This window comes from Balaenoptera borealis, assembly GCF_965194805.1.
Source record: "Balaenoptera borealis genome assembly, chromosome: 20".
NCBI lineage: Eukaryota > Metazoa > Chordata > Mammalia > Artiodactyla > Balaenopteridae > Balaenoptera > Balaenoptera borealis.
In genome coordinates this window covers 38196170-38220942 of record NC_138879.1, presented here as the reverse complement: position 1 = coordinate 38220942, position 24773 = coordinate 38196170, and the positions used below count along the sequence as shown (strand labels likewise).

At 34.8% G+C, this 24773-nt stretch overlaps 1 protein-coding gene across 16 annotated transcripts in view; it reads left to right on the top strand.

Annotated features, from left to right (window-relative positions):
* BCAS3 (BCAS3 microtubule associated cell migration factor) overlaps positions 1 to 24773 on the top strand; it is a 569341-nt gene that overhangs the window by 240436 nt on the left and 304132 nt on the right. For 14 of the 16 annotated variants that reach the window (XR_014238437.1, XM_082372026.1, XM_082372012.1 and 11 more), the window contains exons 17-20: positions 2509 to 2553; positions 10294 to 10418; positions 12407 to 12572; positions 14527 to 14627. Coding sequence is in view for 15 of the 16 variants with exons in the window: in XM_082372026.1 (XP_082228152.1) it covers positions 2509 to 2553; positions 10294 to 10418; positions 12407 to 12572; positions 14527 to 14627 (437 nt within the window). In the remaining variant the exon portion in view is untranslated. The remainder of the gene's footprint in view (positions 1 to 2508; positions 2554 to 10293; positions 10419 to 12406; positions 12573 to 14526; positions 14628 to 24773) is intronic. The other 2 variants (XM_082372020.1, XM_082372022.1) reach the window with 1 other exon arrangement.

The window sequence follows — 24773 nt, the reverse complement described above, 5'->3', positions numbered from 1 at the left end:
GCTGCTACTGTCCGGGAAGGAAAATCTAGGATATTAAAAAAACAAACAAACAAACAAAAACACCAAAAACTTGTGTTTAATTTGTTTGGCTAATATGTTTTTTTTTATACATAAGGAAATTTAAACTTGGAAAAAGGTATTTACTGGCTCTGTAGGTGGGAACATCAGCTGGTCTTTTGAAATGTAGAAACTTAAAGTTTTGTTTCGTTTTTGTTTGATTTTGGGGGTCAGTCAGAAGCCTTTTAAGTCATAAAGGACTAAGGTAAAACTTTCAAATTCTTTACAGTGAATCAGTTGTATTCTGATATTTGGAATGAGGTGGGAGACTGTCTAGCTTCTATACAATATATGCTAAAGAGCAACTCATGCCCAGACGTTCCAGATCACAAGTGCTTCTGTCAGAATCGTTTGAACTGTTTGATTAATTCAGGTGTCTGCCTAAGGAAGAAAATGAAAGGGAGTTGGGTAGTATGTGCCAACAATAACTTCTTCATTTTGGTGGTATTTGTGGGCATACGGAAATGTGTTGAACTTTCCATTTTCTGATCCTTTTTTTATGGCGTCACGGTGCTGTTGAGACATTGGAGTCTTCATGTGGTCACACTTATTTAAAATGGTGTTTCTCAAAGTTCAGGGTGAGCTCCAGTAACATTTTGTTTCTGATGTAATTAGTGAATCATGAAATCAAGACAAGGGGATCATGGCTAACTTTTTTTTCATTAATGAAATAGAATATAATAGAATGTAATTTTGCTACTGGTTCTGCAAGCTAACAGCCTTGGCATTATCTAGGAGCTTGTTAGAAATATAGAATCTAAGGCCCCACTCAGACCTACCTACCCTGTCATTATATGCAACAATCTTCACTGTAACTAAATCCCAACATTAATGTTTACAAAATGTTGAAACAGAGAATAATAAAGTTGATTACACACCAAAAAACCCCACATTCATTAAATTGTTTCAATTTGTGTGTGTTCATGTACATACCAGCTTACACGTTAATACATTTGTCTCTCAGTATCCAAGGGGGGTTGGTTCCCACCCCATGCCAAAATCATAGATGCTCAAGTCCCTTATATGAAATGGCCTAGTATTTGCATATAACCTACACACATCTACCCATATACTTTAAATCATTTCTAAATTGTAAATAGTTGCTGGTGCACAGCAAGTTTTGCCTTTTGGAACTTTTTTTTTTTTTTTTTTTTGATCTATAGTTGTTTGTGGATGTGGGCCCTATGGATATGGAGGGCCAACTGTATATTTCTATGGGTCATAGTTAAAAAATTTTTGAAATACATTGTTTTAGATGTGGATGATGACATCTGAATGATGACATTTCTCTGATTGTGGTCTTGTCATTAACTGTGGGAGAGATTTCCTTGCTTTGTATTGACATCATCTCTAAAGTTTTCTTTTCCAGTATTTCTGTCTTCCAACTCACTCTTTCTTCTAATAGTATCTTGCTTTTCTGTTCCCTTTTTCATATCTTCTGTTCTTCAGTCCTCAGAATTGTACTGTTTTGTGAATATACTCAGTTCACTGGGAGATTGATGCTAATTAGCATGATTTTTCTTTTTTAATGTTCCTAGCACCAAAGTTGAAGAAGAAAATTACCAAGTTATGCAGTGCTCTTTCCTTCTCAGTTTATTATGTCTTCCTTCCAAATGTCAGATGCAACAGCAATATTTTGTTCTGTGTGCAAATGTGCATAGCATGTCTTAAATGCTATGAACAGAATATTAAGAAGTATGTGTAACATTGAAGTCTGCCTTTGTATCCCCAGCTGTATTTAAAGCAAGCAGTTGTGGCTTTAGTTTCCTTTATTCCAGCCTAGCCCAGTGTAGGCCAGATAGAGGAAGCTAACCTCGTCTATCATTATTAAGAGTAATGCTAATTTCCTGGAATGTGACCCTAAAATGGAAGTAAATCATACCACAGACTTGGTTTTAGTGTTAGTTCCTTTGACCAGCAATATGCAGTTCAACTTACTGTAATTAAGCAGCTTAGAAAATATGTACTTTCTTTCTGTGGCTCTGAGACTACAACTGGTGAACAGCAAACAATGCTTATCAAATTTTTATTGAGTCCCCTTTCGCTAGTTTTAAACATTTCGTGTCACACAACCACACATCTGTTGCTACTGGTCCCACTCTTTTCTCCATCCGATTATTCCATTTAACTTGTACTTTGTTTTAAAGGGCCTCTGAAGTGGATTTTATTTTATTTTACCTTAGGAACCCTACAGGGGTGCTCCAGAAAAGGGGGAGAAATAGAGCATTTTGAAATCTCTAACCCTATGAAAATTAAGGGCCTTGTTACTGCACATCATTCTGTTGATTGGTTATATCAGACTTGTTAGTATCTATGGCAGGATTGCAAACGATTACTAATTTTTTAATTGATTTTATCCATACTCTTTAACAGTATAATAAACATGTATTTGTTAATGTTACATGAGTTTTCCTCTAATTTTTTGTGCATTTTCCCCCCTTTTCCATGAAGGCCTTATCTGTTTGGAGCGGGGTGTTTTTCCATAAAAGCTCCATGGTGAGTCCCAGTTCAGTCCAGCATGCCTAATTCATTTGCTGTACTCTCAGAAAGTAACTCTGTTTTGTACTTTGTTTTCAGTTGCATGGCCTGATCACAGATAGATGCACCGAATTACTGAGTAATTTGTAGATGGGACATGAATGTTGGTATTTAAGCTTTAAAAGATTAGTTTTCTTGGTTTCACTTCATTTCTTGAAAAGTCACATAAAAAATCATAGATTAATATTAAAAAAAAAAAGAAATTAGAAGAATTCTCATAATAACGCTAGTATATATCATAAGACAAATGCTAACACCCAAGTTTAAAGCTTTGAGTATTTTAGTGATAGAAATTCCCTACATGACATGCTGAACATTTGAAGACAAGATTTATTTTGAAATGTAAATGTATTTAAGGTATACTAAAAATACCCTATAAATTTTTACTGCATTTTATTTGGTACCAAAGGAACAAGAGTCAGTTCTGTTTTGAATAGTTTAGGTAGTTACGGAGCTACATAAGGAAATTTGTATTTCACATAAAACCTCCTAAGTAACTTATTATTTCGAGTTATTAGCACCTCCCCACCATAACTTATTTAGTAAACTCTTATGTAAGACTGCATAAAATACAACTTTTGTCAGTCTTAGACATGGTGATCATAGAAAAGGAACAGTATGTTTAATACTTTTATGTAAAGGTATGAAATAGAATATATTTAGAACCTGGTATAATAATTTTAGCACAATAGTTAAGAGTCAGGGGACTTCCCTGGTGGTCCAGTGGTTGAGACTTCACCTTTCCAGTGCAAGGGGTGCAGGTTCGATCCCTGGTCGGGAAGCTAAGATCCCACATGCCTCGTGGCCAAAAAACCAAAACATAAAACAGAATATTGTAACGAATTCAATAAAGACTTTAAAAATGGTCCACATCAAAAAAATCTTAAAAAAAAAAAAAAAAAGAATCAGGGCTCCAGAATCAGACTGCCTAGGTCTTAAATCCCAGCTTACACAGTTACTACCTATATGATCTTGGGCAATTTTCTAAAACCTCTCTTTATCTTAGTTTCCTTATCTCCATTAAATGGAGTTACCAGTAGCACCTACCTCATAGGTTTATTATGAGGAGTAAATGAACCGACAATATAAATTGCTTAGAACAGTGCCTGGCACATAATAAGAGCTCAGTAAATGTTCGCTGCTATTGCTATGATTTCTTTTCTGCTTTAAGGGGAAAATTCCATTTTTGAAAAGTAGTTTCTTTAAGTTAGATCATGGTTTTGTTTTTCTTTTTTGTTTTTGTCTTTTTTGCTTTTAAGAGTGAGTGAGCCCAAAAAGAAGTTTTGGTTAATGTAAGTTATATCAATTTTATAAATTTAGTCAGAATACATGTACGTGCAGTTCTCCTAACTGCTCCTGGGACTTGTTCATACTGTCCCATTATACTAGGAGAAAACCTTCCAATCATTTTTCTCTTGGACAAAAAGAAACTTAAAAGTTTGACACAAACTAATTTCAGTGTTCATATGCCACAGGAACATCTGAAAATTTCATTGTCATATTAGAATAGGGTGATAAATCATCATAAAAATCTCCTCTTTGAAATGCAGCATCAAAATTAGGATATAGACTGTGAAACTATCGTTAACAAAATCATGGTATACAGGAATAAAAATTCCCTGAAAGTCAACCTTCATTCTTTGTGTTAACCAGATTTCTTCCAAAAACAAATAAGATACATGGATCTTACTCAGGAGCTTGTAGTGAACAGTTGATTTTTAAATGTCAGATTCAACATATGCCAACATTTCTTTGTAGACTCAATTTAGAATTAAATTCCATCTTGGGATAAATTTCTCATTCTAAGTACAAAGAAAAAAGTTTTAGTATGTTAATAAAGATTGAAGTTTTAGCATAGAAGTAAAGACGGAATGACAAACATTGTATGTGAAATAAGAAAAGCCCATGCCTTCAACAGCTTATGTGCTCCTCAAATTTAAGCAAAAGTACTTGTCAGCCAGAAATGATTTGAGGTTGAAACAAGATTAAAAGAGCCAGATTAAAGAAAGGGATATATGAAATGTAGTAGACTTTTAAATCATTGCTTGTCTTTTAGAAGACTGCTTTGTGGTTTGTTTGATGCCATCGTTAGCTCACAAGAAACTCGTTTTTAGTCACTTATACTAGCCTAAAAGAGCCTCCTTTAAAATACGTTCCTTTACTGGTGGTGCATGTTTTTCCCATTAAGATCTTAATGAAACCTCAAATTAAGGCAGCAAAATGAATATAAATTTGACAACTTCTTCCATGTTGTTTATAAGAGCTTCTTTGTTTTAAGAGTTTTTACTATTTTTCCATGCTATTTAGCATTCAACCTGAGAATGTTTTTATTGACTGTTTTGAAATAAAACATTATGCTAAATAAAGTTACTTATTTCATCAGGTTTATAGGACTTCCAGTATAGGATAATATTTGTATTTTGGAAGAATATGAAAATTTTATAGTTCCTCTTAAAATGTTATGTAAGTTTCATACAAATTTTTTTAAATTAATTTTCAGTTGAAACATTTATATTTAGCTAAGATTTTGCTTTTGATTGATCACAGTTTCTACTAATTCTTCATTCTTTGATAAACTGTTTTAATTGTTTAAATTCAGGCAGTTTCAGATGAGTCAGTTTGTAATAATATCTTTTCCTTTGACAACCAAATAAACTTGTTGGAAAGTTAACTATGCAGACCATCTTTGACACTTTAGCCATTTTCTACATTCTGGAGATTATGTATTCTCTAGGATTTATGAATTTAAATAATGGCATAAAATGATGTAAGAATCACACACATGATATACTTTTTAATGCAGAAATTTTAAGAGACATAGCCATTGTGAAATTTTAAAAATGAATTTTGCTTTCTACATTACAAATAAGTAACAAGTTTTTATCAAGCTCCTAGTCGGCATGTAGTATCATGTTTAAACTATTGCTATTTTTGACTTTCTTAGCAAAAGAAAAAATATATGCACAACAGTGTAGACAAGAGGTAGTCCATTTGAATATACCTTTGTAGTGTATAAGGTTAATTTTAAAGAAGAGTTAGAACTTACATGTCAAATTATGTTTAAAGTTTTAATTAGCACCGAGTCTTCAATCTGTTTATAAATAGCTGATTTAAATTAATCTTGTTATTCTGAGAATATTGAAAAAAATATTATAATAATATAATTTCATTTTTAGAAGCAAAGACTTATATGGAGAGGAGAATCTTATCTGGCAGGTTTACAGAAATCTCATATCTTTAAGAATAATTTGTGGTAGAATAATTTTAGATATATTATCAGTATCTTTTTTTAAAATAAATACTTTCATTTTCCCTCTTAGTTTTTATTTTAGAATACACAGTTGAGAGTGAGAGAAAACTTCTGAATTCCTTTTGAAAGCCCAATCACAGTGAGGAGCATAAAGAAAAGTTTTTCTTCCTTAACACAAAGACATAATACCACTTGTAATTCTTACATCAATATTGTGTCTAAGGTTTAAACTGAAATATTGACTGTACCCTTATGTTTTAGAGAAGGAAAGAAAACGGTGCTTCTATCTCAGTTTAGCTCTTTTCCATGCTTGTGTCCTAAACCAAGGCACTGGACCTCATTGTTGCTTTTCATGCCATCCACAGATTCACCACTTGTATCCTATTTTATAGAACATAGTAAAATTATCCAGATAGACATAATTTTTCTATAATTTTAAAGCCAATATCATTAGAGTTTTGCTTTTTTTTTTTTTTTCCTGTTTGCAGTAGAGTGTGGAGGGAAAGAAAAACAGGCAAAAGAAATTTAATATGTTTCTCTGACTGAATTATATAATACAGAAAAAGCCAATGGGTAACTTCAATAGTCTTTGTAAATATTTTTAAAGATGTCATCATGTCCGTAGAACATCTGATGGTATTAAAAATGATTCTCATTCTATGGTTAGATGGTTAGGTCTCCCAGAAGAAATGACAAAATGTTAAAACTCCTGAGTTTTAATTCAGCACCTTATTTGTTGTTGTTTTTTTCATCGTACATTAATTTTACTTTTGATTATGTTGTCTCTTGTATCAAGTTTAGTAAATGTGATGTTTTCTGATGTGGTGAAGGTTGAATTCATTCCATAGTTCTTTATGTTTTGCTAACAAAGAGGGTAGAGAGCAGGGGTTCTCAGTGGAAAGGAGTCCACCAGCCCTATCAGTATGTTTTGTACTCATTTATAACCACAACACAATTGAATTTCTGGACCCCCATATACACTGAAAATTTTTATTTTTTATATCAATTATTAATTTAATAAATTAATAAACACCCAGAGGTATTCGTTTATACTTGCAAATGTCTTGTAATAGGATTTATTGTCTCTTTCAGAGGATAAAGGGAGATATTGAGAGGAAGAAAGAAAAAAAGGCTAGTACTGGAATGCTTTCCTAAAATGGTTGGGTCACCAGTCTATAAGTGAGCATGATTTGCAAGGCTAGCACTTTTCTCTTTTGTTCCTTTCACGTATGTATCATTTTTCAACGTTTTATCTTTCTGCCAACAAAAGGTGATTTTGCAATAGAAGTATTCTGGGTCATTGTGGAAAAGTTCAATTCTGCTTCCACCCAACATTCCTGGTCTTGGTCTTTTAAAATTTTAGGATAAAGGGCAAATTGAATCAATGTTAAATTTTCTCCCTTTGAGTATTTTGTATAGAAAATACTTTATTAATAATAATCTTTTCTTTAGATTATTTCTCCTTTTTATTTTTCTGAAAATCTTGTACATATACGCACATATTTTAAATTTCTATTTTGCTTAAATACCACAGTCATTCCAAAGGTAGGTTGATGATAGAAATAACTTGTTATGAATATGTTCACCAAATATGCTAAATACCCAATACACAGCACTGTGTCATGCAGGAGGTAGCAAGTTATTTTCAGGGATAAGAACCCTTTTAATTACTTATTAAACACAAACTTTTACTAATGTGATTTATGAAGGCCCTATCAGAAGAACAAGAAGAAATAATGAAGTATAAGAATAAAATTGAACATTTTTTCATAATTTTAAGAATACTTTTAACCTAAGATACTTATTCTCTGCAGGAGATAATGAGTTTATGTAAATTGATACTGTGTTGGTGCTTTTTAGTTATGTGTTCAGAAGCTGAGTTATGTATAACATTAAAGAAGTCTAAAAGACTTTAGCTTTTGACATTAACTGATTAGACTGTAAGCTAATAAACATACAAAATATATATATTTGCTTGGCTAAAGACTAAATTGATTATTATATTACAAAGGTAGCTAAGTGGCCCAGTAGCAACTTTTAAAATCTATTTAGGATGCATACCTTAGATGCACCATAGACTCTCTTAAGAAGTGGCATGCTACTTGTTTTCTATCTTGTTGCTTACCACATGATTTAAAAGCAAGAACAAAAATAGCATTCATTAATTTGCAAAGAACTTTGAACTTGTACATTTTGTAGGACCATTGTTCCTTGATGGTGATTCTAGTTAAAACATAGTCACGCAGTTGAAACACCTTTCCAAAAATTCTGGAATGTTTTTTTTCCTCTCTCCTCTGCCTTCCAGCCTCCAAAAACTGACCAATGGAAGTTAAAAGATGCTAGTTACAGGAACTTACAGCAGTTCAGTGATGGAAATAAAGGCTTTGAAGGAAAATTTACATTCTAAGGTAGTACAACAGAGAGCATCATAACCAGAAAGAACAATTCTGGTGCCGGTTACCCAGAAACCAAGGGAAGGTGCTTGTTTGTTCAGTTGTAGGTGGAGGGGAGTCTTCTCTTCTGTTGGTTTTGCAAAGGTTATTATTGCAGGTGTGGCAAATGCAGCAAGAAGATGTGAAATTGTTGGCAGAAACAGATGCATTTTCTTACAGAAACTTAAAAATTAAAAAACTGTCATTTTATTCCCTATCAGTGGAAGTCTGACTGTGACTAATGTTGGTGATTTAGGCATGGATGTGATTTTTATGGGTAATAACTTGTTGTGTTTAAGAAATGTTAATGATGGAAAGAAAAGGCCTTTGCATATATGGCAATGTGCATTACATGAATTTGGTCAAAGGCAGAGACCAAGCAGAGTGGCTTCTGATCCAGACTTTTTGCTTTCCCTACGAGGAAGACATCAAAACAGAAGGCTCAGGAAATAAAATATGTGAGAGACTATTTCAGGTGTCATAACACCTGGAAAATGAGATTACCAAAGTGAAGTCTGATTTTTTGAAAATTAGTTGAAGGCTGTGTGCTATACAGGAGATAGCGTTGAGTTCTATGATATGGGAATTCACAGCGCTTTCTACACGTTACCTAATACAGTGGTTCTTAAACCTGAACGTGTGCCAGAATCTCCTGGAGGGCTATTAAAAACACAGATTGTCATGCCCCACCTCCAGAGCGGGGTGTGGCCTGATGAATATTTGCATGTCTAAGAGGTTCTCAGTGCTACTGGCCAGGGACCACACTTTGAGAACAAATAAAATGCTGTAAACCTTAAAATAACCCTAAGAGGTAGGCATTGCTGTCTTTCTATTTTATATATTTTATATATTAGTTGTCTGAGCACTGAGAGGTTAAATAACCTAATCAAAATTCACACAGGTAAAAAAGTGGCAGCAGTGCGATTCAGATTCGTGTTTCCACCTGACTCCAAAACCCAGTCTTTCTCTGTCTAACCGTACTTCATTAAAAGATAAAGAGATAAAGGATAGTGAGCAAACGAAGGTAGAAATAATGTTATTTGACATTGGAGACTGAGTAGCAGCGGCGGAACATTATTCTTGTGCCCCGACTGGGCTGTGATCTTGACCAGTGTACAGTGGGGCTATTTCCTGGTCTACGAGTCAGAGACCATAATACACCATTTCTCTAAGGTGCCTGACAAAATTGCTAAGGAACTTTGGGGCAGCCTTTGACAAATTGGGAGAGAAGAGAAATATAGGATTTGCAAGAAAATGAAAGGCTGATATCAGAAGTCAATGGTATTAGAAGCTGAAAGCTGATTTGGGGAAAACAAAGAGGACAGCAAGTACTTTTTTATGGTAGTTATGTGAAGTAGCAGAAGTTACTTCATGTGTCCTCAAACATAGGAGAAGCAGAATAAAAATAGACCTATCATCTTCACAAATCCACAAAGAAAAAATAAACAAGAAATAGGAAGATCAGTGACTGTAATCGCATTAGATCTTTAGGTCTACTCACCAGACATTGTCTAACCATACATACATGTCTGAGAGCATTGTCAGGATCCCATTCTGTATCATCTCGTGTTTTCATACATGCTGTCTCCATTCAACTGTATTGTCAGTCCCACATTTTATATATTGAAGTGAACTGATAAACTATTCTATTATTATGAGATGTTTTTTGCTGGTTCTATTGTTCCACTTTGAAATATCCAGGGAAATGTTATCTTTCTCAAATGGGTCGACATGGATTTTGCCAGCACATTCTTCAAAAAGAAGCTAATTTTTATTGGTATAAGTTGCTATTCCGATAATACTCTGGAGCTTTGAACTAGTTTTACTTTTACTGCAGATCACAGTCTCACCACCAGTCTTAACCGCCAGTTAAGTTATACTTACGGCAAAATGCATGTCCACATGGGAGCGTTTGAATACTTAGGGGCAAATTTTAAGGGAAATATGTCATTTTCTCAAGGACCATGATTTTATCATAGTAATTTTTCTTTTTTTACTATCATTTTATTTTTTAAGCAAAGTTAAACCACCTCCACAAATTTCACCCAGCAAATCAGTGGGCGGAGAATTTTGCGTGGCTGCGACGTTTGGGACATCCCGATCGTGGTTTGCAAATAATGCAGGTCTGAAAAGAGAAAAAGGTACGTATTTTTACTGAAGTTAAACTTGCCATTTGTAATTTTTGTTTCTTGAGGAAAATTCAGAGCAGTTCTCTTTGAATAATCTTGAGCCCAACAATAGAAAAAAATGTTCCCACTCAGTTAGCATCTCTCCTCAACTACTCAAGTCTCAAGAAGACAGGCTATCCTCTCACTATAAATATGGAATAAATTGCCCACTGAGTGTTTTTATTTTGTTTTGCTGGTGACAATATACAGGATTTCTCAGTGCTGTCAATTCCATACCATTATATGTAGCTTTTACATTTTTCTCAAACTAATTTCATGCTATTGTCTGTAAAGTGTGGAGAGGAAAAACGTTGTTATTCCCTATTTTAGAGATGAAGAATTTGAGATCAGTGAGTTTAAATAATTTAGCTAAAATCACTAGTTAGTAGGTTATGGTATCAGAGTTTGAACCCAGGTTTTCTAATGCTAAATCTGTCCTTAAAAAATAATCTACAACAACTCTGCCATGTTATAAATTAAAAGATAAAAACAGACTCCCACTCAGAAATAAGAATCATCTTTTATGGTAACCATTGTCCCTTTGAACTTATATAGTGTTGTTGTTTTTTTAAAATCCCTCCTTTGACCACCAGAGTCAACTTATATAATTACTCTTTTAGTATGTGATTCCTCATTGTTTCTGTTTAGAAAAGAGTGCCTGCATTCGTGGACCAAGTGTTTAATTTTGAGTGTTAAAAATTTCCTCTTATTATTGTGATACTATTAAAGTAGGTCAGAAACTGAGTTGTTAGCGAGGCACTTTTCTGACAGGTTCCACAGGCTGTATTGTTCTTGGCAAAATGGCTCTCCTTTACGCTTAATACTGGCAGTCAGACATCAGCCTTTTCCCTTGTTATCGCCTTTCAGTGGCCCTTTCCTTGGAAATAGGATCCCAGGCACAGCAGGCTCTTTACCTAAGTGGGAGAGGATACAGTAAAGTATGCAAGCCTTCCATTTTCTTATCCCATCTTTATTTTTTTGTTACCTCCTCAGCTTTAATGATGCTATCGAAATGACTTTTTGTTACTAGTTAAAACCCTCTGTGAAGCTCGATTTCAAATGCTTCTCGCTTCTGTTCTAATTACCCTTTTAACTTGCTACTCCTTTATGTCCCACTACTGGTCATTAGCCATTTTCTCAAAGCAGCTGTAATTGAGTCCTCTGGCGTAGAGATAAGGTAACCCACCCAGCATTCATGAGGGATTTTATATGCTCCTAGGTTTACTGTAAAACCCAAGATAGAGGATTAAACCTGGTTTGGTAGTGAGGACATGTGTACTCCTTATAAAGTCATTTGATTAGATCCATATTCAGCACCTGACCTCAAAGTATGACTGGTCTTCATTTGCCATGGGAGGAAAGAAGGAAGAGGGTTGAGAGGAAAGAAGGATGAGGATTTGGGGGAGGAGGACATGTGTGTGTTTTTCATTTGTCTGTTCGTTTTAATCCAGAAATTTAAAGGAGGAAGTTTCCTGAGAGAGAGTAGATGAGAAGTTAGGCTGATTTAGGCAAAGGGTCTCTCATGCAGTTGAGTTGGTGCATCCAGTGTAACTAATTCTTAGTCCATACAGGGTTCCTTTTCTGTCAGTCCTTCCCTGTCCCACCTGATACCATTCATTTTTCGTAATGTGGGACAAATTACTACGCTGCAGGCAAATACAGAAGACTGTATAATATTGTTTGAGCATACTAGAATTTTGAGTATATTTATGTCATTCTTGAAATAAACTGCTTAAATTTAAAAATATTTTGATAGCATAGAACTTTTCATATTCGTTAGCATCTACTTATAAGAGACAATTTTGAGGCAAGGAGCAGGCACCACGTGAAAAAGTTGCTGCCTTCTTATTTTCTCTCAGCAACCTCAGGAACGGACTGAAGGGTCAATAACTTGTCAAAATGATGCTGTGCTCCTTTTATGCCAATATCACATACCCAGGATCTGTTTTCCTGTTTTGTAGATCAGTCCAAACAAGTTGTAGTTGAATCCCTCTACATTATTAGCTGCTACGGGACCTTAGTGGAGCACATGATGGAGCCACGACCGCTTAGCGCTGCCCCCAAGATCAGCGATGACACCCCGCTGGAAATGATGACATCTCCCCGAGCCAGCTGGACTCTGGTTAGGTAGTATCTCTTTTTGTTTTTTTGGTTTTGGGTTTTTTTTTTAACAGCTTTGTTGAGATACAAAATATTAAAAGTGTACAATTTGATAAGGTTTGACGTATGTATACAGCTGTGAAATCATCCCCATAATTAACATTATAAATATATCCATCACCTCAAATGTTTTCTTATGCCTCTTTCTAATCTCTCACCTGCCCCCCCTTTATCCCTACTTCACCTACTGAGCCCCAGGCAACCACTGGTCTGTTCTCTGTCACTATAGATCAGTTTATAATTTCTAGAATTTTATATAAATGGAATCAGAGTGCATAGTCTTTTTGTCTTATTTCTCCCAGCAAAATTATTTTGATTTGTCCCTGTTGTGTTTTTTGATAATTCATTCCTTTTTTAATTGAGATACAATTTACATGTAATACATATAATACAATTCACCCACTTAAAGTGAATTTTCACTAGGTCGTGCATCCATCACCACAATCAATTTTCATCACCCCCCCAAAGAAATCCTGTACCCATTAGCAGTCATCCCCTCCCCCCCCCATTTTCCTTCAACCCTTCAGCCCTAGGCAACCACCAGTTTATCTCCTGTCTCTGCATTTGCCTACTCTGGACATCTCATGTAAACGGAATCATGCAAAATGTGACCTGTTGCATCTGATTTCCTTTACTTAGTGTAATGTTTTTAAGGTCCATCCATGTTGCAGCATGTAGCAGAACTTCATTCCTTTTTATGGCCAAATAATATTCCATTGCATGGATATACCACATTTTGTTTATCCATTCATCAGTTGATGGGCATTTCCACAGTTTAGTTGTCATGAATTATGCTCCTGAGAATATTCATGTACAAATTTTTGTGTGGTCCTATGTATTCAGTTGTCTTTGGTGTTTGCCTTGGAGAATACCTCCCTTTGAACTTCTTTCTCCTCGTATCTTTGAGTTACCTTTTCTAGGACTTGTTTTTTTTCCCTATCCCACATAAAGAGCTTTAGTGCTTCCCCTATTTCCAGTCTCATGCTCACTGCAAAGAGAAAGTACATTGAGATAGCCATTATGGGGAATGGAAACTAATATAAATAGATTGGAAGGTTTCCTTTAAAGTGATTCCCCAAGATATAATGGTTTATCACTGTAAAAATGTTTATTAACAATCAGAGTCCTTCTCAAAAGTACGTAATCATTAGAACCTTTATAATCTAGTATAAAGACGGAAAAATAAGATCTAGGATAAAATCCATTCAATATAGTGTACAATAGTATAGGAGAGACAGAAAAAATTGGTCCTGATGTGTATGGAAGGAAACAGACAAAAATGGATATGAAAATGATGTCTCTCCTTATGACATTTTAAAATATTCTTATATTGATTTTTGGAGGCTCTACCATTCTTTATTAGTACTTTACTGCACTGGATTGATCTGATCAATATCTTATTTATCAAGCTATTTAGGAATGGGCAGATCTAATTAAAATTACTGCACCATCATTGAAATAAGTGGCTTATTTTGGCATTCAGATGCTAATTAGGTCTTTAATAAGTCAACCATTAACTGTGTTTTTTTCAGCCATTTTTATCTGCTTTTATTTTATTTTAAAATGTATACATATTCTAAGAATAGAGAGCTCTAACAAGTGTCAGAAATTAGGTAAAAATTAGTTGTGACATTTGAATTCCACACTTCCTCTCTGTTCAATGTTTTGTATGTCTTGTATTGAAGGGTCGTCTGCTTTAAACTAATATTGGCTGTATGTAATTTGTATGACTCACTGCCACCTTTTTATTCTTTCTAAGCAGATGGCCTTGTGTTTCAGGTTTCAGCACTCCAACAAGTTCATTTTAATGATTACAAAGATAGTGTGAGTTTATATCAATGTCTGTAAGTGGTGACAGTGATGGTGATTTACATCCCATCTATTAAGCCTGAATATTAATATTCTTCTGCTGTTTCCTTAGAACTCCTCAATGGAATGAATTGCAACCACCATTTAACGCAAACCACCCTCTGCTCCTTGCTGCAGATGCAGTACAGTATTATCAGTTCCTGCTTGCTGGCCGTGAGTAGTTCTCATTTTTTTCCTTGCATAGAGTATTTTGAGCTTTCATTTTAAAATGCTGACTTTTAATGCAACCATACATATTACCACTGGTCCATAGGCCAGAGGCCGTAAGTAATCAGACTGAGGCAAGTAAGATATTTAATACAAATGTATACCATAAGCTTTAGCACACATTAAGTATGCCTCTAGCTGTTCACATTCCCTGGCCATGAGATATCTGGTGGGCTCAAAATTTTTTTTAAAAAATGTGGATACTAGGATATAATAAAGTTTCATGAAATTGGAATTTATTTCTGACATGAAAAAAGTTACACACTTTTCACTGTGAAAATTGTATCAGCAGGCTTTTCACTTTGTAGAATTTTACTTGCAATAATGAAGTAGTGATTCCAGCTCCATCAGGATTTTGTTTGTTTACTTTTATACCTAAGCCCTAACATTTGTATAGATTGACTGGATTCTTTTTTTACTGAAGGAGAAAAAATGTAGATTGAACTAGAAACAGCCTTCTTTTTAGGTGAGGCCTGAAAAGATAATTTAATATTTATTATCCAGTTTATGGTCATAGAATTAAAAATTCTTTACAATTATAATTCAGTTTTGTAGAATTCACTGGATCCTTAATTTTACTTGATGGCTCTGTGTACTGCATGTTTTTAAGAAACTTTCTAAAAATCAACACTGACATGTTTTTAATGGAGTTTTGTTGAATCAGACTTAATTTCTTGCCTAGCTATATTATGCAGCATGAAGTAAAATATTTGTAAAACAATTTTATTTTATGTTTATAATGTGTTATATGTTATACTGGAAACAGAGAAAGTATATTGACTTTGCTCTAAAGTTAAGAAACTCTATAATTGTAACAAATAGTTGACAGTCTCATTCTCTTGTATAATAGAACTCGCTGATTCTTCTTCTTCATGTATTTATTGAGTGACTTCTATGTGTCAGGAACTTGTGGTTTAAATGAGAATAGTATGTTGCATCTGTCCTCAATGAATTCAGTATCTAATTCAGGAGACAGGTGTTAAAAGATAAAAGGAAATGAGGCAGGTGCATCAGTGAAGGGTTATACATTGAATTATGAGGGCAGTGACTTAAGTTGCCAAAGCTTTCACAGAGGGATAATAGGTAAGTGGTTTTCTGGTTCCAAGAAGCAGAATACATAAAAGTTGTTAGGGTCTAGGTTATCTAAGCATATATTTAACTCTATCATATGACTTGGAAAATACATGAAATTTATGTAATATCAGTGTTCACAAGAACATTTCCCCCTACTTCTCAATAGGGGTGAAAATAACTAATTGTTGGATTAAGTGTAGGTAACTTTTTCAGAATTAATATTGGTTTTCTTTGTTTAGTTATTTTGATAGGTCTGCTCAGTAGACAAACAGTAGCAAGTCCCAAATATGTGAGAAAAAGATATGGGCAAAAAAAAAAAAAAAAAAAAAAGCAACTATCTCTATTCCTTAATTTTTTTGTTCCAGTGAATTAAGCTGATGGATATGACTTTATTTTAGCAGCTCTACTTGCACGGTTGAAGAACCGCCACTGTAGGCAGTAGCAAGCCATCAGTTGTTTTCAAGCATTGGAACGACACCATCAGAACTGCATCTTAGAAAGATCACCCTGGCAGTGTTGTAATAAGAGGTTTGGGGTGGGGGGGAGTGGAGGCACAGTGATCCTGGAGCAAGATGAGAGGGCTTTAGTTAAGGCTGTTTACAGAGAAGACAGGACAAACCCGTGAGATGTTGCGCAGTTGGACTAGAACAGAATTAGACAATTTGAAAGAAAGTAGTCACTGATGACTCTATGGTTTCTAAATAAAATACATAATATAATGCATTTAACGTGAGACCTTTTGAATTCCAGATGGACTAGCATTGGGATAAGGGTGAAAAGGCCTAGTTTCCAGTTCTAGACCACCTCTCAATAACTTGGAAAATATAAAGTATCAGTAACGATACTTGCTCTTATGAAGGTGTTACTGTGGTCAGTGAAGTGATGCTAAAGTCCTTTAAAAACTATAAAATAATCTATGCATTTAAGCATCATTCTGAACCTCTGTTTCTTATCTCAGAAGTGCGTATTTTCAAATATTAGACTTCAGGGACTTAACAATGGAATCCCCATTCTGAATATGTGATTTTGACGATGTTGCCAGATCTGTCATCTAAGTGATAGACTTAATATGTCTGTCATATATCTAAGTGACATAATTATGTTTCCCCTTATCTGGTGAAATGTTACCATAGATATAACTTAATAAGTTAAAAAATACCTAAGAGGCAGGTAATTCTGTAATAATCATTATATTGCTTCTTTACATTGACAGTAGAGACACAGATTTAGCCTGGATTTTTAGAGTCATGTTTTCGACATAAAGAAAGGCTATTTGATCGAGAGTCCTCGACAAGATAGTATATTTCATGACTGAAGCAATTAAATATGCAAAACATGGACATCTGCATCAGAGGAGTAAGAGCTGAAATATAATTGGTAAAAGCAGTGCTGGAGCCAGTTTAGAGAGAATGCCTTTGCCTACCCATCTGTTAAGCCCTCTCTGTAAGTTAGAGCCTCATTAAGAAGACTTTCTTACCTTCTTGCTTTCTCTCCGGTTTCCCTTACTGAAGCCATTTGAAAAGATGATGTGTATACTGTACCTGGCGGCAGGAAGTTTTTTGTTTTATTTAACCATATTGAAAATCACTTCTTACTTCCCAACCTGCAAACTGTTGATAAATATATTACTAAAGGTATTTTCAAATATAACCATTTGGAGTAAAACTATAATGCAAACTTCACAGATGTTGTCAGTATTTTCTTTGATTGTATCTGGATCTGTGGATCAAGTGAAGCAGACTTGTACAAACTCCGGAAATTATAATAATAGTGGACAAAGAATGATGTAAATGGAAATGCGAAAGAGACTTTGTCTCAGGGAGAGGAGAGTAGGAGAGCAGGATGTTTAGCAAGGAATCCCCACTCCCCTTTCAGCCCTGTAATCATAATAAATACACCACTAGTTGTAAACAAAGTTCTGCATATGTGGTAAAAGGGTGACTGGTGGTAAGGGAAAGGGAAACCTGCCTGAACACTAAAGACTTCTTACCTAAATTTAGTGAAGTAAGTTAAAACTCCAAATTTTGTATTAACTGTAGTCACACTTCCTACCCATATTAATTGAATGGAATGACACAAAATTGAGCAATCTGGGTGTATCATAAATTGACTCATAGAAGCCTGCTCCTTACAAGAGCTCCTCACTATGGAGGTAGAAATCACTCCTTTGTCATTAGGAGGATAAGCCATAAGAAATTGCTGTTTAGAATAAGCGAAAAAAGTCATATGGTTTGAGTAGATTGACTAGTTTATGTGTGCAAAGTGGATATGCAGATGGTAATCTAATCTTGCTATATAGCTCAGTAAAGGTAAAAGTCAAGAATCTAATATAAAAAAAATGTTTTGCCTGGGTCATAAGAAATCTTGAGAATCGTTTATAAAAAGATTATACTAGTGGTGATTAGTGATTTTTGTGCTAACGGTATATTTTCTTCCTTCCAAAAAAAACAAAAACAAAAAACACATGCTATAGTTACCTTTTCTAAAATAGGCTTTTTATTTCAGTGTATTTCTTTGCCATAAACAAAGATAAACATTAGACGAGACTAACAAATATCAACCACCTTTGAATGTGATCCCAGAGTAGACAATGCTTTTTCTTTAGTCTGCTTCGGAGCTTCCCAAATTGTAAATTAGAAACAGGGCTTACTTGGGAAAGTTTTATTTAGCGCAAAAATAATGTTTCCTCCTTTTCTTTCAGGTAATTTGGCAGCAGCAGTATTTTTTAAGTTGCTGACATTAACTAGCTTTGTTGGGGGTAGGTCAGACTTTGAACTCCCAAGATAATCCATGGGTATGTGAGAAGTTCCTCCCTAAGCTTACTGAGTTTTCTTTGTTAAATGGTAACAAAGGATCGCTCAACAGAAATATAGCTTTGATACACAATAGAAAGGTGACTGGCATCCATAGAACCCCCCCCCCAATGTTTTATTGGGGATATAATTGTTTTTCTCTGCTTATAAAGGCATTATAGGAAAGGTGGGGAGAGCCTTCGACACTAGATGGAAGGGAATGAAGAACACTGAAAATGGTTAAAGCATATATGTGGGTTTTTTGTTAATTATTTAACTCTCTTTCAAATATAATTCACTGTTAACACAAAAATAGTATCAATGTATTGTGGTCTTTAAAACACATACGTGTGTGTGTGCGTGTGTGTGTGTGTGACAACAGTAGCATAAAGGCCAGGAGTGTGGGAAATGGAACTATACTATTGTAAGTTTTTATAGTATATGTGACTTCAACATCATTTGAAGGTTGTTAAAGATGTATGTAATGAAATAAAAAAACAATCGAAGTGCTCAAAAAGGAAATAAAATGTTAACAAATAAGCAAGTTGATGTAACCCTAAGCATGTCGATGCTCACATTAGTTATAAATGGTCTAAACATCTAAACAAGTCATGGATCAAAAAATAAACCCCGGCTATATGCTGCTTAGGAGAAACCCACTTTTTTTTAATCAGCATTTTTTTATTGAAGTATAGTTGACTTAAAATGTTGTGTTAATTTCTGCTGTACAGCAAAGTGATTAAGTTATATATTCTTTTTTTAAATATTCTTTTCCATTATGGTTCATCGTAGGATATGGAATATAGTTCTCTGTGCTCTACAGTAGGACCTTGTTGTTTATCCGTTCTATATATAAAAGCTTATATCTGCTAACCCCAACCTCCTCCCCCTTGGCAACCACCAGACTGGAGAAACCCACTTTAAACCCTCGCTTGCTACATTAATATAAGACTAAGTAGAACACTCCACCCGACAACAGTAGAACGTACTTTCTTTTCAAGTGCACAGGGAACATTGACAAATAGAGACCTTCTTCTGGGCCATAAAACAAGTCTCAATAAGTTTAAAAGCTTTCAAGTTATACAAAGTATGTATATTCTCTGACCACAATGGAATTAAATAAGAAATGATTAACAAGTCTCTGGGAAATCTACAAATATTTGGAAACTAAACAATACACTTCTACATGATACATGGTTCACAGGAAAAGTCAAAAGGGAAATTAGGATTATTTTTAGCTGAATGAAAATGAAAACAGAACACATCCCTATCTTAGACTACTATTCAGGGAAAAAAATAGTAGATTGAAGTATAAATACATGCAACAAGTTGGATGATTCTTAAGAACATCATGCAGAGAGACAGAGTACGAGGGAGGGTGTTGAATATTACCATAAAGGGTTCGGTAGATCTTTATGGTGATGGGATCGTTCTGTATCTTGATTACTATTTTAGCAACTTCTTATGAATCTGTAATTCTTTCAAAATAAAAACTTCAGAGAAAAATGAAATATTTGTGGGATGGCACTAAATCACTACTCAAGGTGAAATTTATAGGACTAAATGCCCATGTTATAAAATGAAATCAAAAATGAAATCAATGACTCAGCTTTCACATTCAGAAACTAGTAAAGTAGAGCGAATTAAAGCACAAAAAAGGAAATAATAAAGATCAGAGTGAAATCAAGGAAATAGAAAACATAAAAACAATAGAAATAATATAGAAAAATAGGAAAAAGTATTTAAACCATAACGTTGTGGTGTGGTTTTCTTCTGCTTGGAGTCTGTGAGATTCTTCAATCTGTGAATTTTTAATTTTCATCAGATTTGAAAATTTTAATGCAGTTACATCTTCACAGTTTTTTTCTGTCACTCTGCTTCTCTCCTTTTGTGACTCCAATTATATGTCTGTTGACAACTTGATATTTTCGCAGCTCACTGATTCTTTGTTGAGTTGAAAAATTCTCTTTTCTTCACTCTGTTTGATTTTGTATAGTTTGTATTTCTATGTATTTATATATATTGTCTTCTGTTCTGCTGTCTAATCTGTTTTATTCAACACATTCTTCATTCCAGATACCATATTTTTCATCTATAAGTTCCATTTGGATGTTCTTTTATATCTTTCATTTCTTTCCTCATCGTGTACCTGTTTGAACATACGAGACATATATTTTGTAATTGTTGTTTTAGAGTCCTTGTGTGCTAATTCTTTTCACCCTGGTATTGCTTAGGGTTTTTCTATTGATTGATTTTTCTTCTTGGTGTGCTTTCCTGCTTCTTTATGTGCCTAATGATTTTTGATAGGATGCTGGGCATTTTTGGTTTCATGTTGTTGAGTGGTGGATTATTGTGTTTTCCTAGGATGTAGTCAAGTTACTTGGAATAAATTTGATTCTTTCTTTGTTTATTTTTAAGCTTTGTTATGGAGGGTTCAAAATAACCTTTTGCTTAGGGCTAATTTAATTATTTTAGGAGATAATGTAAATCTAGTCTCTTTTATGTGGCCAGTAGTAGATATGTGTGACCCTAATTATTTTTTACATTTCTGGTCCTTAAATCCTATGTATTATCTTGATATTACATTATACCAGTTCTGCTGCCTTTACTTTTTTTTTTTTTTTTTTGCCTTTTTTTTTGCCTTTACTTTTGACCCATTACCTTCCCTAACATAAATACAAATAAAAAACATGTATATGAGTATCTATAACACATTGTGATAACTGCTTGTTAATAGCATGAATTAATTGGTATAGAAAGGATGGTGAAGGATGAAGGAGGTACAGAGAATTCAAGCCATAGCTGCTGGCACAGAAATGACTTAGGAAACCATAATTCGAAAAGATACACGCACCCCAGTGTTCATTGCAGCACTATTTACAATAGCCAAGGCATGGAAGCAACCTAAATGTCCATCGAAAGAGGAATGGATAAAGAAGATGTGGTACATATATACAATGGAATATTACTCAACCATAAAAAAGAATGAAATAATGCCATTTGCAGCAACATGGATGGATCTAGAGATTGTCATACTGAGTGAAGTAAGTCAGACAGAGAAAGAGAAATATCGTATATCGCTTATATGTGGAATCTAAAAAGAAGTGACACAAATGAACGTATTTATAAAGCAGAAACGGACTCACAGACTTAGGGAATGAACTTATGGTTACCAGGGGTGGGAGGGTAGAGGGAAGGGATAGTTAGGGAGTTTGAGATTGACATGTACACTCAGTGTTATGTGGCAGCCTGGATGGGAGGGGAGTCTTGGGGAGACTGGGTACATGTATATGTATGGCTGAGTCGCTTTGCTGTGCACCTGAAACTATCACAACATTTTTAATTGGCTACATTCCAATATAAAATACAAAGTTAAAAAAAAAGAAATTCAAAGAAGGAAGAAGTTAATTGTTAGTGGGGATGGAGAGAAGTGGCTGAATTTCAGAGAAATTGAGCAAGTTGCCTCTGTAGGATTTGGGACTATATGAGGTTACTGAAGAAAAGTGAGGAGGAATGGATGACTAGCTTAACAGTAGGTTATGCCATTCATTGAAATATTAAAGAGAAATATGTTGCCTAGAGTAGGAGAGAGAATTGCTGATTGCAGTGTTGCATCTGTTTTGGTGCATGCAGTATGTATCCTAGTGGTAATATTCAGTAGGTTCTTGGAAATAACTCAGAACCTTCCATGTGTGTATTTATAGATTTGAGCTCCTTTCTGAGATTGTTTGGATATATAATTAGTAATTGATGTAAGCTTTCTCTGAAATAATTTTATCCTAGAGAGAATTTAGAGAGAAGAGATGAGGTTCCATTATGGTGCAGACAGCATAACATGTAAGAAGGCGGTGTTAATCATTCTGAAAGCTCCACCTGAAACCTTATTTTTCAATAGCTGGGCTATCTATTGATATATCGGCTTTTTAAAAATGTTTTTGCTTTACTGATCACTTGGACTTTACTAGCACTTTTATTTAAATCGGTATATATAATGAAGTAGATAATACCTAAAGCTAGTATTGAAATTTGTCTTACCCATAGAAGTATGAAAAACACAAGTAGGCAGCATATTTAAGGTTAGATTCTAGAGATCTTAATTCCCAACTACATTTTGTGCTGCTGGCCTACCGGCTACAACTGTGAGAGTAAAAATAGGAAATATTTTTCCTTGTAATATAAAGTCACACTTTTGGGTTTAGAGTTGAAGACATTTTTAGCCTATTTTACTGTCTTGTTTCATTGGTTTTACAATACAGTGGTGATCTATTTTGAACATACTGATACAAAAAGGAAGAAAAAAGTATTGCTCTCCTCCACCATGGTCATTATCAGTGCCCTGGCAAAGCAGTTAAATGTGCAGCAGTTTTCTGAGCTGCTCTCTTTGGAGTGTCACATTAGATTTAACCTAACATCCTGGATTGCATCGTTGTTGTGGTATGTACCAAGTATGGTGGAGGTACTCAACACTATTTCCTTGCATTGTCCATAATAAATATTTGCCCAAGATTGGGTAGGGTGGAAGGGGAAAGAAAGAAATGTTTTTCTCCTGTAGAGGAAACTTGTAATGTAGGACTTATTTATAGAGTATTTATAGTCCATTGTTGGTCATTGGGTGTGTCATACTGCTCTATCTAGGTCTGAATATCTGAGGTACTTAAGAAACCACTTCATATTGAGTTGTATTTGATGGGTTCTCTTATTTATAGCTAATTTTATCCACTGACATGTCCTTCCATAGAGAAATGATTTTAGTGAAATGAATGGTGTTTTTCTTCAGGAGACTAGAAGTTTGAGACATACTGACCCTGAATTTAGCCATATATATGTTGTATAATTTAGGGAACATTATGAAATTGAATACATTTTCTTCCTCAATGAAAAAATATCATATAGTTAATCAAAAAGTTTAGATTAGAGTACCCCCTTTTCCTTCTTTCCCTTTGTGTTTATGGGATACATGCTTTTTATTGATACCCATATCTTTACATAGATCTTCACACCTATGGAATAGTTCATTGGGTTTCTCTGTCATCGTTGATTTATTGTTGAGATGTTTCACCATCAAAAGTCCTCTATTTTACAACATAATGACCTATACTCCATTCTGAAGTAAGTCTTGGCATTTCTGTCATTTGCTGTAGTATTTATCATTTGGAGAAATGATGTCAAACCACCTTCCTGTCATAATTACATGTCAAACCACCTTCCTGTCATAATTGTTCTTAAAATTGAAATGAAACAAAAAAGTTTTTATAGAGGGTTTTTTGGTACTTTTAAATATCTTGCCTACTTTATTTTACACAACTGTGTGACATCACAACTTACTGTTCCTGTAGGTTGCTTTATTTTTATTTTTAATAAATTTATTTATTTTATTTATTTATTTTTGGCTGCGTTGGGTCTCCGTTGCTGCATGCGGGCTTTCTCTAGTTGTGGTGAGCGGGGGCTACTCTTCATTGCCGTGAGCGGGCTTCTCATTGCAGTGGCTTCTCTTGTTGCGGAGCACGGGCTCTAGGCATGTGGACTTCAGTAGTTGTGGCTCGCGGGCTCTAGAGAGCAGGCTCAGTAGTTGTGGCGCACGGGCTTAGTTGCTCTGCAGCATGTGGGATCTTCCAGGACCAGGGCTCAAACCCACGTCCCCTGCATTGGCAGGCGGATTCTTAACCATTGTGCCACCAGGGAAGCCCTGTAGGTTGCTTTATGACCTGCTTTTTTTTCAGGTACAGTTGACAGTATATTCTTTTCCATTTATGCTATTAATATTCATTGCCATCGGATTGGCAGATTTGGCTGGGATAGAACATTGATTCTGATAGGTTAAAGAAAAATAATCTATTGGTCATAAAGCCTCTAGTCCGTGAGTACCTCTGCTTCTGCTGTCCTTTACTCTATCCCACCAGAGTTTAAGGTTCTTATATTCAGATACGGATACCCCTGAATATGCATTTTGTTAGTTGGGTAGTGGGGATATAGGATGGAGGGTACAGGGATATCTGTTTGCCTTTTTCTCCAAAAATAAGGAACTAAAGAGAATGGTCTGTGTCTGCTTACCTGCAATAATGTAATGGGTTGATATTGGCAGGAGCTTGTGGTTTGATGTGCCATCACTTCCATCAGTAAGGTTAATTGCTACCAAATGACTAAATGGGAATCTAGGGGGAATGCTACAGCTGTCTGCTACGTTAGTGGTGATGGGAGTTCTGGCGCCATTTCAGGGTCACTATTT